General features: G+C 38.9%; 1 protein-coding gene across 1 annotated transcript in view; it reads left to right on the top strand.

The window, feature by feature from the left end:
• The first annotated feature begins 2816 nt into the window (after positions 1–2816).
• The window catches only part of LRCH3 (leucine rich repeats and calponin homology domain containing 3), a 119834-nt gene continuing 105985 nt past the window's right edge, over positions 2817–16665 (top strand). Inside the window, exon 1 of the mRNA XM_019652120.1 lies at positions 2817–3118. Coding sequence (XP_019507665.1) covers positions 2857–3118 — 262 coding nt within the window. The 5' untranslated portion in view covers positions 2817–2856. The remainder of the gene's footprint in view (positions 3119–16665) is intronic.

The following is a 16665-nucleotide window of genomic DNA, read 5'->3' on the forward strand; positions in this document are numbered from 1 at the left end:
GCTGTGAGCTATGTGAGTGGCTGGCAGCCAGTGTGAGCGGCTGGTGTGAACTACCGGGAGCCGCTCTGAGCAGGCGACCAACGATCAGCGACCGATTGCCTCTCCTGGGAAGAGAGTGCAATGATCATACCAATATGGGCCAGTGAAGCGACGTCCTCCACAACTAGACTGAAGAACAAAACAGCAATTTGTCTACCTGCCTGTTCCCTTTCCCCTATTCCCCAACGCTGTTCCCCTCCCCCCAACTCCCCAATAAAATCTTAAAAAAAAACAAACTTTTTTCTCTCCTCCCAACTTTCTCTCCTGTATTAATACATAACCTCTACTGTGTTATAACTCATCTTCTGTCTGTTTCCACTATTTTTTTTAAAGATTTTATGAGGGAATTGGGGGAAGGGAACAGTATTGGGGAATTGGGGAAGGGAACCAGCCAAGTTGTTCTTCATTGTGGAGGGCACCAGTCACCATCTAGCTTCCCATCGGCAGCTCGTGGCCTCTAAGCTCAAGGTGCTGTGTTCAGTCTTAGTTGCGGGTGGGCGTAGCCACCATCCCATGCGGGAGTCGAACCCAGCAGCCTTGTTGTTAAGAGCGCACGCTCTATCCACTGAGCCATCTGGGTGGCAGCAGCTCAGCTCAAGGTGCCAAGTTCAGTCTTAATTGCGTAGCCCACCATTGAACAGGCAATCTTGTTAAACCAGCTGAGCCATCCTGCCACCTGTTGGCAGCTCAACGACAGCTCAGCTTGGGCGCAGCATCACTGGCCTATGTGGGAATTAAACCTGCAGCCCCGTTGCTCAGAGCCCGTGCTCTTAAGCCAACTCAACCAACTGAGCCACTTGGTCGGTCCATCTTTCCACTATTTTTATAAACTGTTAATATACTCAGCCCTGGATTAGAGAAGATAATGGTAGCTTAACATAGTAAGGGCCTTAAAATCTAGTTGAATAGACAAAGTAATATCAACTATAAACTTGGCCAGAAGTTCAGAGACCAAGATTAACATGAAATGTTGCAATTATGAGATGTGCAGGTAGTTAGGAATAAGACCATACTATGGAGAGCTTGTCAGAAGAAGAATTTAATGTAAATGTGGAAGGTAATAGGTAATGAAATATAGATGACATAATGGTGCATTTTAGAAAGATCTGGCAAATTTCTGGCATTGTGTTAATATGGAATGTATGATTATGCTTGTAGTCATTGTAGTTGAAATACTGAATTTCTAAAAATATAAAATGAAGTCCTGCTCTAAAATAGCTTAAAATCTTTCTAAGAATAACAAAATTTCAGGAAGACCAGAATAACAACCAATTCATGTAGTGGATACATGTTATTTGTCAGGAACAACAAATATATCACTTGCTATTGCAGTGACCCATGCTCATAAAGGGCATTGATAATCATGAAACTTGTTGCTCAAGAGCCTAATATGTAGTATTGAGTCCAGAGAACAGCTCTGAGCAGCCATTACTAATGAGCTTCGGCACTGAGATTAAACATTTTTACAGTCTCTTCCAATTAGGAGCTGCGGAAAGTGCAAACAGGGTTTTATTGAAGAGTTGGGCCTTGAATGATGAGTAGGATCTCACCAACCTTATTTTCTTTAGTTTTTTGACATGAACTTTTTGGCCTGTGGCCCTCATGTTCTCCATATGTACCATTATAAATCATACCTACGTGTGATCATGGTGATCCTCCTCAATCTGGAATATTGCTGTCATCTTCCAGCCTATCCCACTTCATAATCCAGGTTTGATTCAAAACCTCATTCATCCACAATATAAATTGCTTTTTGAATTCTGGTAATACGCCCCACCCCGACTCAGGCTTTTTTGGTTGTCTTGTTCTCTAATTGGTCTATTTGTCTGGATTCTATAATTAGATTATAATCTAAGAGAAGGACTGTGTCTGACAGCCTTTTCTATTTCCCTGAGTAAAAAACTAGATGATTGATTGTAGGGGAAATTTACATCATGTAGCAGGAATGGCTTAAACATGCAAAAGAAACAAGAATATGCTAAACACATTGCAATATAAGTGAAGTCTCATTGGTTTAAAATGAAGTGGTATTTTCCACTTTTTCAGTAACTGGTTTCGTTTTTTACCATTTCTTCAGTTCTACCTTTACTTCCAAAATTTAGGTTATGACCAGACCATTTTCTCTTCCTCAGTTTTTGTTCCAGGTAAAAATTTTAGACTTTAATGCCGTTCATCTTGCTTAAAATCTTACCTAAAGGACAACTATTTAAGATGCTTATTTTATTTTCATTAAGAGCTATTCCATAAAAGGATGGGAAGAGAGGACCTAAAATATTTCTATTACCCTTTCAATGAGAATTATGGCATTTAGGATCCAATTTAGCCCTTATTTTTCCCTCAGGTAATAAGAGTCAATAAGTCCACAAGTCTCCATTTACATCATTTGGTTTACAGAATGACATAAATTGGGAAATGTTTTAGGTCATATCCCAGGGTTCCCCTCTTTCACTACCTAAGTTTCTGGCAACAAATGTTAGGAAGCCTTAACTTAATGCTTAATCAAATCCTCTAGTACTGAGGGAAGAAGACAGAGAAGTTTTGGTGAGGAGCGTGGTCTGAAAGGTATTTTTGTAGAGACGTTTTAGAAACGCTACTAGACTTTAGACTAGAGTAACGGCTGCTCCAGATGTGTGAGTTCCGTTTTATTTTCTCTTGAAAACCTCGTGGGCGGAGGCAAGCGCTTGGATGTACGCAGGAGGACCGCAGCCCTGCCCATGAAGGGAACGGTTCAGGGTCTGTATGCCCCTTTCCCCGCCCACCCATCAGTTCTGGTCGCGCATGCGCTAACCGGCGGGTCGGAGATTTGTCGGCTGGGAAATGGCGGCCGCAGGCTTGGTGGCTGTGGCCACGGCTGCAGAATACTCTGGCCCAGCAGCGTCGGGAGCTAACCTCTCCGGTGTTAACGGCGGCTCAAGCTCCGGGGCAGGCCCTGGTCCTGGCCCGGTCTCGTGGAGCCGCTCCATCGATCGAGCGCTGGAGGAGGCGGCGGTAACCGGGGTGCTGAGCCTGAGCGGCCGGAAACTGAGGGAGTTTCCCCGGGGAGCGGCCAGCCACGACCTGACGGACACCACCCGCGCGGGTGAGTTGAGTGGGGGCTTCCTTGTCGGCTGGAGGCCCTTGGCGCGGCGGGAGGCCGCTCCAGCCGGTGGGAGGACTCGGGGAGGGGTGGTTACAGCAACTGGTCCTATAGCTCCTGGTCGGGACTCGGGTAACGGGGAGAGGGGAACTTGCCCCAACCCAACCAGCCCCCCTGGCCTGCGGACCAGACCCCAAGCCTGGAGCGAGGCGGACAGCAGCATCTCTCGAGGAAGAGCACCATAGGGATTGATGGGTGGTGTTTTACTCTCCTAGGAAATTAGCTTATGCCGCTGCTGATCTTAGACCCTTGCCCCGCCCCGGTTTCTGCAGGCCCTTTCGGATTTGAGATTCCAAGTTGACTTTGCCAAGATTTGGGACGGTAGCGCGCTGTTATTGTATCAGAATAGCGTTGTCGCTGCATTGTCAGGAATGCTTCGATCTCAGCACTGGCGTTTTTCAAAAGTTGTTTTTAATGTGGATCCGAACGTTGTAACTTTTCTTTCGCCACCGTCATCTAGCTGACTTACCAAATGTACTTGTAAAAATAACTAGAGCCCACCTTCAGATTCCCATTACTTTCATCTCTCCTCATTGCCTCTTCCCCCCCCACCCCCGCCCCGCAAAAAAAAGTTGAAGGAAGAAAACTACTTATAAACAATACATAGATTGCCTACTATATCTGTATTTAATGCTTTTTAAAAAACAATTGTTTTGCTTTATACATATTTTTGAACAGGAAAGATACTAAGGAATTCGGTTTTCCTAGTTGTAGAGAACTCTGTCTGGTGACTGAGATGTTCAACGTATGTTTCTCTTGTGTTTAAAATATAGCTTTCCTCAGGGAGTAGATTAAAAACTAAGTCTATTCATGTTTTGCACAAATACGAAGGAGGAAAAGAATCCATAACACAAGTTTCTATAGTATGATGTAGTTAAGTCCTGTTTTATTTCCATATAGTGTTTTTGCAACCAAACAATATGTACTTCGTGTCTTATATTTATTCCATTTTATTTATCTTATTTTAAAATCTTCAATTTAACACTTTTTTATGTTTGTACACTCATCAAAGATTGGTATTATGTATGTATGATTCACTCATGTTAGAAAAATAAACAGCTGTTAAACTGCTTCAAGAAACTATTCTTGGGACGGCCAAATGGCTCAGTTGGTTAAGAGTTGGCTTAAGAGCACAAGCCCTGAGCAACAGGGCCACCAGTTCGATTCCCACATGGGCCAGTGATGCTGCGCCCTAGCTAAGCTGTCTCTGAGCTGTCGCTGAGCTGCCAACAGGTGGCCAGATGGCTCAGCTGGTGTAACAACAAGTATTGCCTGTTCGATGGTGGGCTACGCCCACCTGCAACTAAAACTGAACTCGGCACCTTGAGCTGAGCTGCCTCCTGGATAGCTCAGTGGATAGAGCGTGTGCTCTTAACAATAAGGCTGCTGGTTTGACTCCCACATGGAATGGTGGCTACTCCCACCTGCAACTAAGATTAAACACAGCACCTTGAGCTTAGAGAACAAGAGCTGCCGATGGACAGCCAGATGGCGACTGGTGCCCTCCACAACGAAGATTGAAGAACAACAACTTGGCTGGTCCCCTTCCCCAATTCCCCAACACTGATCCCCTCCTCCATTCCCCAATAAAAATCTTTAAAAGAAAGAAAGAAAGAAAGAAAGAAAGAAACTATTTTTTCCAAAGAAACTTTTGCTGCAGTGTAAAATGGAAGAAATTCAATGCCTGCTTATTTAATTTTTGGAAACAGTTGTACTGAATGTAGTTTGTATATTTTAGTGAATGATAATTAAAGTTAAACTTTCTTGCTAAGGTAAATATGAACCAGCCACTTGCCTTTGGCATGTGTTCTGCTAGACAACATCTAAAATTGTTATTCATACCCCATATTTTCTGATTCTGTTCAGGAGATGGCTATATGGCATATGACTGTTCAGGAGATAGATAGCATAGCAGTTTCATATTGGTGTGAGTCATCTCAATATTACTATGTTAAGCCTGAAGCTAAAGAACAAGTTAATTAACAGGAGTTTACATAGCTCATTATCTTACCTATTTCAAAATAGTTGTAGGACCAACATGTTTTGCTTTTAAGAAATATTTTATTAACTAATAAAGAAAACCCAAGGGCATTTAATGAAGACTAATAAGTAATCCCAATGAATTTTTTCCTTACTGTACTCTGAATTTTTAATTTATTATCCACATTTATTTTATTACTTTAAAAGTTTCTATATAAACCAATTTTTTGTTGGTTGACATTTTATCTGATCGAAAAGTGTAAAAAAGAGACAAGGTATTTTATAACCTATTAGACTAAATTCATTTTAATATGTTAGAAATAGTATAAGAAATCTTTGGTAGACCTTGGTAAATACAAAAACGCTGAATTATTCTCTGAATTATTTAAACATAATTTGATGTGGATAAGATCATGTATTGAGTTTTCACTGCTTGCTGTGGTAGGTGTTTTAAAATACATTGCCTTGTTAAATGCTTAACAACCAATGGATTAAATATTATTATCCCCACTTTACATATGAGGAATCACTCAGAGAAAGTCATATAACTAGAATTAATGGTAGAATTTCAGCCCAGGTCCATTTAATTGTTTTCTCTCTACCACACGGCCTCCCTATGTATAGATAGGTATTGCCATTCCTGTTTTTACAGATAGTGAACCCAAGGTTTGGAGAGATAAGATAATTTGCTCAAAGACCTGTAGCTAAAGGCCAGGTAAGGTAGTATTAGCCAGTATTTGAGCCTACTTTGAGGTAACTCCAAAACCATAGTCCATCTGTTATACCAGGTACTTTGATTATTTATTTTTTTCAGTTACAGTTGACATTCAATATTATTATTATTATTATTATTATTTTTAAAGATTTTATTAGGGAATTGGGGGAGGGAACAGCGTTGGGGAAGGGGAACAGACAAGTTGCTGTCCTTTTGTTCTTTAGTCTAGTTGTGGAGGACGTCGCTTCACTGGCCCATGTTGGTATTGTGATCATTGCGCTCTTCCTTGAGACAAATTGGTCGCAGGCCGTTGGACGCCGCTCTTGCTGGCTGCCAGCCATTCATGGTAGCTTATGGCAGCCCACTGCAGCCTACGCCGTTGCCGGTGGCTCACGGCAGCCCAGCTCCAGGTCGAGCTGTTGTTCACCATCTTAGCTGTAGGGGGCGCAGCGTCACTGGCCCATGTGGGATCCGAACCGGTGGCCCTGCTGCTCAGACCTCTCGCTCCCAAGCCAACTCTTAACCAACGATCCATTCGGCTGGCCCTCAATATTATTTTATATTAGTTTCAGGTGTACAGCATAGTTTATGCAGTGATCCCCCATTAGTCTAGTACCCACCTGGCACTATACATAGTTGTTGCAACATTATTGACTATATTCTCTATGCTGTACCTTACATTTCCTGTGACTATTTTGTAATTACCAATTTGTACTTCTTAATCCCTTCGCCTTTTTCACCCAGTCCCCTAACCACCCTCCCGTCTGACAACCATTAGTTTGTTCTCTGTATCTATGAGTCTGTTTCTGTTTTGTTTATTTATTTTGTTCTTCAGATTCCACATATAAGTGATATCATATGGTATTTGTCTTTCTCAGCCTGACTTATTTCACTTAGCATAATACCCTCTTGGTCCATCCATGTTGTCGTATACCAGGCACTTTGATAAATTCAGACCCAACTTATGTTAGCTAAAATGTTTTGTTTAGACCCTATAGGAAATTTAAAGCCAAGAAAATTATTTGAATGCTATATACCAGGGATGCCAAAAAGTGTCTATACATGTCTTATATTCATCTTTTGTTATCGGTATATGTTGAGTATTACAATTTCAATACAGTTTTTTCTTTTCTTAAAATGTTATACATTTTTTTGGCACCTCTGTATATCAAAGTTGCCACATAATCTACTCTTTCATAACGTATATGAGTAGAGTGTATCTGGTAGAGCTGCTGTCCTTTGAGTATACATTCTAAGAAATGGCACATATTATCCAAACCGTTTATAATTTGTATGATTAGAATTCATCCTGGAACATTTTCTGGAGGTTTTCCCCTCCTGTTTGTTTTAAATGGTAGATCATTAGAAAAAGGGAAATACTTATTGGGAATGGGTGACTTGATTAAGTGGACAAGGAAAATCTTAGAAGAAATCACAGAAGACTTTTGGGGGCAAAAAGGATGTGTAGACTTGGGGAGGCAGAAATGAGAAGGAAAGCCATTCCAGGCACTGGTGGACAGCGTGCAAAAAGTTTTAGAGCATAGGGTACTTCCCCTTTCCTCTAATAACAGTACTGTACTCTAATTTTCCTAGGGAACTACCCCTGTCACTTAGGTAAATCCCACCCTGATACAAGGGTGTGCACATGACTCAGGCATAGCCACCTCTCTGGCCACAGTGATTGTTCAGAGAAGGGCATATTTTCCAGTAAGCACACGTGTGTTAATTCTGAATTTTGTATTCAAATATTGAGAAAGGCATGCTCTGCCCTGCCTGGGGTTGCTGAGAGAATAGAGTGTGAGCCTATACAGATTGCCAGTAAGTGGAAAGCAGAGCCAAAAGATGGAAAGAATGGGGGCTGCTGGCAGAGTGGCTCAGTTGGTTAAGAGTTGGCTTAAGAGTGCAGGCTTTGAGCAACAGGGCTGCCAGTTCGATTCCCACCTGGGCCAGTGACGCTGCACCCGAGCTGAGCTGTCTCTGAGCTGCCAACAGGTGGCAGGATGGTTCACCTGGTGTAACAACAAGATTGCCTGTTCGATGGTGGGCTTTGCCCACCTGCAACCAAGACTGAACTCGGCACCTTGAGCTCAGCCGCTGCCCGGATGGCTCAGTGGATAGAGTGTGCGCTCTTAATAAGGCTGCTGGATTCCACTACCCCATGGGATGGTGGCTATACCCACCCGCAACTAAGACTGAACACAGCACCTTGGCTTAGAGGCCACGAGCTGCTGAGGGGAAGCTGGATGGCGACTGGCGCCCTCCACAACGAAGAACAGCAACAACTTGGCTGGTCCCCTTTCCCAATTCCCCAGCACTGCTCCCCTACCCCAATTCCCCAATAAAATCTTGAAAAAGAAAAAAGAAAAAGATAGAAAGAATGAAGCCAAATTCTGATGATAGTGTTTGAACCTTTGGATCAATAGCCTGGCGTTAACTTAGTGCTGTCCTTTGACTTTTCAAATTTTGCAAGCTAATTTACTTTTCTGCTTAATTTGAGTAGAATTTTTTGATACAAAATAAGGATCCTGACTAATATAGTGAGACTGCTCTTGATAATGTTGTGGTGAGACCAATTTGGTTAGAATAAATGGTTGGATTAGAGAATATAAGAGCTGCTTTTTGCATATGAGGTAGCTAGATTGATGATAGGTTAGGAGGCAGGCTAGTCAACGTTCATTCATTCAACAGACATTTATTGACTAGGGGATTTTGTCAGGTATAGATATACAAAGAGGACCAAGACATTCCCGGTCCTCAAAGAACTCAAGGGCTCTAGTGGAGGAATAAATAGGTGTAAAGATTATTTGAATTGTCTAAAAATAGCAAAACTTTTATGTTTTAGGCATTATGCTAGGTAATATAGGGAAACAAAATAAGAGGTTCTACCCTATAAACAAAAAAATCTGGTAATCTGGTTCGGTGGCTATGATAATAATCTAAATCTATGAGGGAGTGAAAAGCAGAGATGATTGAATTTACCTTTTCAAAAAAAAGAATGTATCAAGGATGACTGAGTTGTTAAACCTGGATGACTCAGAAGATGGTAATGCTACTGATGATAATAGTAGCTAACATTTATTAAACTGTTAGCATATTCCATGTATTGTACCAAGCTGTATATATAAAACATGCATATACAACAACTATATGACTTATAAGTACTATTTTTCACTCCATTTTACTCATGAAAAAATAGATGAGATTAATCTGATCAAGGTTTCTCAGCTCACAAGTACCAGAACTGGGATTCAAATTCAGATACATCTGATCCTAAAACTTGTGTTTTTGATCACAAGCCATACTGACAAAGAAGTTTATACACATATACATAATTTCTTGGTTTGCTTGGCACCTTTAAGGGTCTGGTAGCACATCTAGTTAATCATGTACAGCAAATTGAAATGTATGTATGTCTGGAGCTTTAAGAGTGAAGTTAGGGCTACAGCATAAATTTGAGGGAGTCATAATGAAAAGTTTATGAGATGCTTGGGGAAAGATTGTGGAGAGTGGAAAAGCTAGTTATTGACAACCATGAGATACATCACATTTAAAAGGGCAAGAAGAGGAATCAGCCTGAGAAAAAAATGAGGAACCAAAGTTTCATATCAAGGCCTGTACTAGGATTCAGAGAACCTTAAAACCGAAGGACCCGTAGTGACCATCTAAGTTATTTTACAATTGAGAAACAGTCTCAAAGAGGTTAAATAATGTGTTTAAGGTTATATAGTGAGGTGGTGCTGTTTCATTGAAGTTAAATAGAGGTCATAGTTGAAGCTGTAAGAAATATTTTCTGAATGGAAGACAGAAAACAAGATACCAAGGATTCGACTTTGGAGAAAAGCCTATAGTTGAAGGCAGAAGCTGGGGGAGACTAAGATTACACAAAAACAGAAAACAAATTGAGAGGTGCTTGGTGAGCCAAGGTAATGAAGTCTTACTGAAGCCACGAGAATTGAGACTTTCAAGAGATGGGTCCTTATTTCCTAGGTAAAAAAGCATGAGGATTGCTAAAAGGCCCTTGAATTTTTCAACAAAGCAATCTAACCACAAAATTACAGTTTCATTAGTCTTGGAAATATGCACTGGAGTGCCAGGTCTTAAGTGGAAATCATATTTCCCTTGGATCCTTATTTATGTGTATTTTATATCAAACACAATATATGTAGTGTGAATTTTTCTAGAGCATTTCTGTCCCGTATGGTAACTTCTAGCCATAGATGGTTATATAGTAAGTTAAAATTTAAGTTTGGTTCCTCAGTCGCACTAGCCACATTTTAAGTGCTCAGTAGCCACATGTGTCATATTGGACAGCATAGATAATAGAACCCTCCTATCATTGTAAAAAGTTATATTGGACAGGGATATTAGGCCACATTCTGTCTTGAACAGAGTTGTAATTTTCTTCTGAATTATTATTTTATAAATCATACTTCTTTTGGCAATGTTTTTCTATATCCATGAATACAATAAGCCACCATGGTGACTAGAGCTGAAAACACTGTTAAATAATGTTTGAGAAGGCAGAGAGGCAAAGATAGGAGGTGGCAGCAAATGGGGGCTCATTCATAATTACAAGATCCCTGCTAGCATCTCAATTTTTTCTTTTAAAAATGAAATGCTAACAATGACTGCCATTTAAGCATGTCATCTTTGTTAATGAGGCATTAACTATATATCTGACACATTTACCATCCACTGAGTATTTTGTGTTCAAATTAGGAAGAATATTCTAAGAGCCTTAGAAATTAGGAAAGAGTAGAAAACAACAAAATTAGTTTCATTTGATTAGTCAGATTGGTTCAATTTAGTAGACTAAAAATTTGATAGTAAAGAGTTGTACATGTTGAGTATAGCACAGAAAGTTTGAAAGAAGAGACTAAAGATCATTCATAACTCCACTTACAGAGGCAACTAACTGTTGGGTTGTCGGAAAGTCATGACATATTTTTTCTGTTTTTCGTTGCAAAAATGTGTCATGACTTTTCCGACAATCCAATAGTAGTAAACACTGTTGTGGAAAATCCAAACATTTTCTTCATGAATATACACATTCTCACTTTTTAAAATTATAAAAATGGGATCATACAAAGGTTGTTTTATCACCTATTTTTTTTTTACTACATGAGAGACAATATCAGAAAATAGAAATCTGTAGCATAATTTTTAATAGTGGTCCACTGTACAAATCTGTCATTTAATTTACCCTATTGATGCACATTGGAATTGTATGCAACTTTCACTATTATAAATGATATTGCTGAGAATGGCCTAGCATATATATATATATATATATATATATATATATATATATATATATATATGGCTTTGCAGACTTGTCTAATTATTTCCTTAGGATAAATTCCTAAAAATATAATTGATTGGTTAAAAGGTGTGCACAATTTTAGGGTTTTTCTACAGATTAAAATTGTCCTTCCAGATGGGTTATTCAGCTTAGATTTATACCAACAGTGCATGAGTTGTCTTCACTTTGCATTCACTGGTTTTCTCATTTTTTTTGTTCTGTATCAGTCTGATAGTTGAGAGGTGATAATCTTGTTCTGTATTCAGTGCATCTTGAGGAATGTAATTTTTTTCTACAACAAGAAAAAGTTAATAAATTCAAGGGGAAAAAATTTTTTCTGTTTCTACTTTTTATCATAGAGCCAGTTGATCAAGAATTGGAAGCTCTTTGTGCATCTATATAAACTCCTGTTTTTTTATTTTGAATTCTTTCATAATTGTAAGAGTAATACATATTTACTTTGTATTACTTTGGAAAAACAAATACTCGTACAGTGGTCGAGAAAGGGGAAAAAAATGACCAATACTACTGCATAGATACGCCACTGTGAACATTTGACATACTTCCAGTTTTTTTTGTTTTGTTTTTTTAAAGATTTTTATTGGGGAATTGGGGGGATGGGAACAGTGCTGGGGAATTGGGGGAAGGGGAACAGACAAGTTGCTGTCNGTTCTTCAGTCTAGTTGTGGAGGACGTTGCTTCACTGGCCCAAGTTGGCACCATCATTGAGCTCTTCCCAGGTGAGGCAGATCAGTCGCCGGCTTCTGGACGGCCGCTCATGGCGGCTGCTGGCCGCTCACGCTGGCTGCTGGCTACACACGGTAGCCCATGGCAACCCACTGCAGCAGGGGCTGCAGCCTACGCCGACCCCGGCGACTCACAGCAGCCCAGCTCCAGGTTGAGCTGTTGTTCAGCATCTTAGGTGTGTAGGGCAGTGTCACTGGCCCTCATATGTGGGATCCAAACCCCCAAGCCAGTTCTTAACCATCGCGCCACTCCGCCGGCCCACTTCCAGTTTTTTTTAATGCATATGTATACATATTGGAAAACATGGTATCAGCTTTTTGTAGTTTGCTTTTTTCCACCTTATAGTATATTATAAATATTGTGTCGTGTCTATTAAAATATTCTTATAATAGAATTTTAATGGCTGCAGAATATTTAATCATATCTTTGTACTTAACCAAATCCCTTTAATTGGGCATTTAGGCTATTTCTATCTTTTCATTATTATGAATAACACTATGAACATCGTTTTATATCATTCTTTGTTCGCATCTCTATTTCCTTTGGGTACATTTCTAGAAGTGGAATTTTTGTAACAAATTATATGCAATTTAAAAAACTTAAACTTACCAGTAATTCACAAACAAAACTTCAAAAGCAATTCCTCATAGAAATAGTGTTACATATCATGTGTAGCCTAGTTAGGTTTATAAGCCATTCACAAAAACCTATTTTTTCCCTAAACATGAAAGTTGGCTTAACTCACATTTCATACCTCTTTATACCTAGCAGCCATGATCTCCCACATGTCTCTTAATACATAAAGGGTGTGTGTATGTATTAATGACAAATTTTTTTATTGATGTACCTCTAACCTCAGAGAAGTTCTGGGGTACAGTTTGAGGTTGCTTCAGGAGGGAACTTGAAATTTGAAGCCTTGGAATTTTCTGAGAAAATGTACTTTATATTTTCATGCTTGTTTAATACAAATCTATGGTTTCAAATTAGCAACCATTAGGAAGACCAAACCAGTAAGCTTCTATAATGTTTATACTCTTGTTTTTCTGTCATCACCTCCCCCATGCATATCCTAGTGTTAAAAGTATGGATATATTATTGTATATAATAACTACTTTTTATAACAAAGTTTCTGTGGAAATATGCATATTGCATTGAAATGTGTGGTGGTAAATACATATCTCAGGAAACAACATTTATAACTCCCTCTCTTATAACTTTATCTCTCATTTCAAACAAATCCTGTATCTTTAATGTATTCTCATTCACATGCTTCTTCCTTTCTCTTCTGCCTAAGGAACAGCACAATTCTTATATTGTATCACACAATAGGAAAGACTTAGGAGGTGAAAAGACTTCTGTTACTTGTGTCCTTCTCCACCCCCCACCCCCCGCCCCACCCCTCCTGAAACACAGACACACACACACTCTTTATAAAGAGAGACAGAGACCATGGGGAAGATCATGGCTGTTGAGTATAAAGGTATCTGAAATTAAATTTATGTTTCAGGGGAAAAATCTAGACTCTACTGCCATTATTTTTTAAATAGGGAAGGTAAATGGTAGGAAGATGCCTTTAGGAGGGATGAGAAGATGAGTCATAGATCAACACAAAATCAGTGTTGAGACTAGAAGATTGGCAACAATGTTGGGGCCAAGGATTTCCGAGGGTTCATTTCCTTTTATAGTGACTGTATTTAGGGGATGGATCGTTAATATTTTATCTCATATTATAACATGAAAATGTTACTTTTAAGCAGTGCCATACATGTTCATTATTATTTTCAGTTTGTTTATGAAACTGTTACTCCACTCAAGCTTGGGGAGAAATATATGGCAAATAGGGCAGTTCACACAAAGGAACATTATTTTGAGTTCCTGAAGTAGCCAGCAATATCAAATGCAGTGCTACTAATTTTAGAATCATAAACTAGTCCTAAAAATTTCAAGTATTTCCTACTCACTTTTAACTTTCTTCCTTGTTCTTCTAAATTTCTAGATTTTTATTTGAATAAAATAAAAAACAGGATTTTTACGGGTTTCTTAAACTTATTTCTTACAAAAACTAAGTAATAGATTTTCCCTTTAAAAACAGGTTTTAAAAAATGACCTGTACATTGTAGAGAGTGAAAAGATAAGTCACAGAGTAAGATTTCCAATAAATACAACAAATAATTGATATCCAGACTATGTATAGAATTTCTACAAACAAGTAAGAAGACAACCCAATAGGAAACTGAGAAAACACTTGAACTGGTGATTTACTAAAAAGGAATTCCTAATGACCAAAAAATATGTGAAAAAGTACTCAACCTCATTAGTAATTAAGGGAGGTACAAACTGAGTTACTACTTGAAAAGCCAACAGTAGCAAATACTAGAAAATAGAGCATTGGGGATATTCATACAGTGTTAATGGGAGTGTAAATTGGTGAATCAACTTTGAAAAATACCTAGTAACATTAAAAATACACATACTCTATGACCTAAAAATTCCAGACTTGAGATATACGAGTATACCACAACAAAACCTCTGTATATGTACGCTGGATATACGTATAAGAAGGTTGTTCATAGCATCGTTCGTATTTGACACAATGGAAACAACGCAAATGATCATCAATAGATTGGACAAATCAGTTGTATATTTATATGATTTCATAGCAATGAAAATGAATGAGCTACAACTACATGCAGTTACGTGGATGAGCCTTGGAAACATGTTGAGCAAATGAAGTATGACACAATACAAAGGGTGCCCAAAAAATGTATACACATTTTAAGAAAGGAAAAAACTGTATTAAAATTGTAACACTATACCAATAACAAAAGATAAATACAAATCATGTATACATTTTTTTGGCACCCCTGGTATATGCTGCACAAATATATAACAAGCAAACTCATACATTAGTGTTAAAATTATTAAGAAAAGCAAGGACATAATTAGCATAAAAGTCAGGATAATGGTTACCAGTAGGGGAGGAGGGAAATATAACTGGGAAAGGAGGCAGTGGGTTAGGAATGGGGTATATTTCTGAAGTACTGGAAATGTTCTGTTCCTTAACCTAGATTCATCATTTCTTGGGTCGTCGGGAAAGTCATGACACATTTTTGCATTGAAAAACAGAAAAATACGTCATGACTTCCCCGACGACCCAATATATGGTTGTTCACTTTATACTATATTTTGAATTGTACACTTATGATTTATTTACCTTTTTTCGCTTTGTTTAGGCCTACTTACTTATTTTTAACTCATGTTTTACTTGTAGCACTTCTTTTTTTACCTCTTTTTCCTTCTCTATCTCCTAACATCCCCACTCCCGCACTTAGGCACTTCTTTTTCTTTTTCCCTAATACTCTGACACTTTTCTACTGTCACAGTGAACATTACTGTCTTTTCTCATATAGATTGGGAGCTCCTTGAAGGAAGTATATTAGTTTTCTCTTGCTGCATAACAAATAATTATAGACAGAGCAGTTTACAACAACACCCATTTATTATGTTACAGTTCTATAGGTCAGAAGACTGGACTCAGCTGAGCTATCTACTCCAGGTCTCACAAAGCCAAAATCAATGTATTGACCAGGCTGGGCTCTTATCTGTAGGTTTTGGGGAAGAATTTGCTTCCAGGATCATTTAGGTTTGGGCAGAATTCAGTTCTTTGAAGTTACAAAACTGAGGGCCTCATTTCCTTGCTGGTTGTCAGCTTCAGGCTGCTCTGAGGTCCTGGAGGACACCTGCATTCCTTACAACCTGGCCCCCTCCAGCTTCAGGCCAACAGTGCTGTGTGGAATCCTCCTTCAAATCTCTGACTTCCTCTTTTGCTGTCAGCCAGAGGGAGGGCTCATGTGATGAGATTGCATCTAGCCAGATTACCTCTCTTTTAATTGATTAGTAACCTAAATTATGTCTGCAAAATCCCTTCTCTTCATCAGGAACATAACCAGAGTATATTTCATATTCACAGTCCCAGGGATTAGGGTAGGAAATATTGAGGGGCCATTTTTAGTATTCTGTCTACCTTAGAAGTTTCTGTCTTATTCTCTTTTTATTGTATAACAACTAGTACATTGCCAAATACCCTTTGAGTGTTTATTGAATGTATGTGTATATAAATGGATGGATGGGTGAATGAATGAGAAGGGGAAAACAGGAAATGATGAAGAGGCCATTCACTTTCTTAGCTTTGGAAATAGTGACAACTGACTTCTATGTGACTGGGTTTAATGGGGACCCTTGGGGCTTCAATGATGGTAGAATTCAATCAGAACATTCTCAAGGATAATACCAGTGAATAGGCTTCCCTTTGATGTCAAAAAGTCAGGCATTCAGACCCTCTTTAATTGGTGTCATAGGGGATAAGAGAGATGATTTACAAGTGCTAAGAGTCAGTCCCCCAAAATGTAACCAGTGGCAATGAGAATTTTTAGGTCTTTGAAAAATTTCAAAATAGGACCTTGATTTGCTAATAAAAGAAATAAATTTTAAACTTCTTGCAATGAAGTAGGCTTTCCTTGTATAATCAATATTTATAACTGATAATTATGCAAGTCTCAGGAGAACCTTAGCCTGGTAACTAACTATATGATGCTTTGGCTAGCTTAGTAATATCGTGATTTTAGGCCATCTATTATCAGTGACAAACAAGCCTCTTGGTTCTCATATTTTAGTGTGCATAAAATGACATGTGGCACTTTTTAAAAATGTGCCTTCTTGGGTCTAGACACTAGAGAGTCTGACGGA

Source organism: Hipposideros armiger, unplaced genomic scaffold (assembly GCF_001890085.2).
Source record: "Hipposideros armiger isolate ML-2016 unplaced genomic scaffold, ASM189008v1 scaffold_8, whole genome shotgun sequence".
Classification (NCBI taxonomy): domain Eukaryota; kingdom Metazoa; phylum Chordata; class Mammalia; order Chiroptera; family Hipposideridae; genus Hipposideros; species Hipposideros armiger.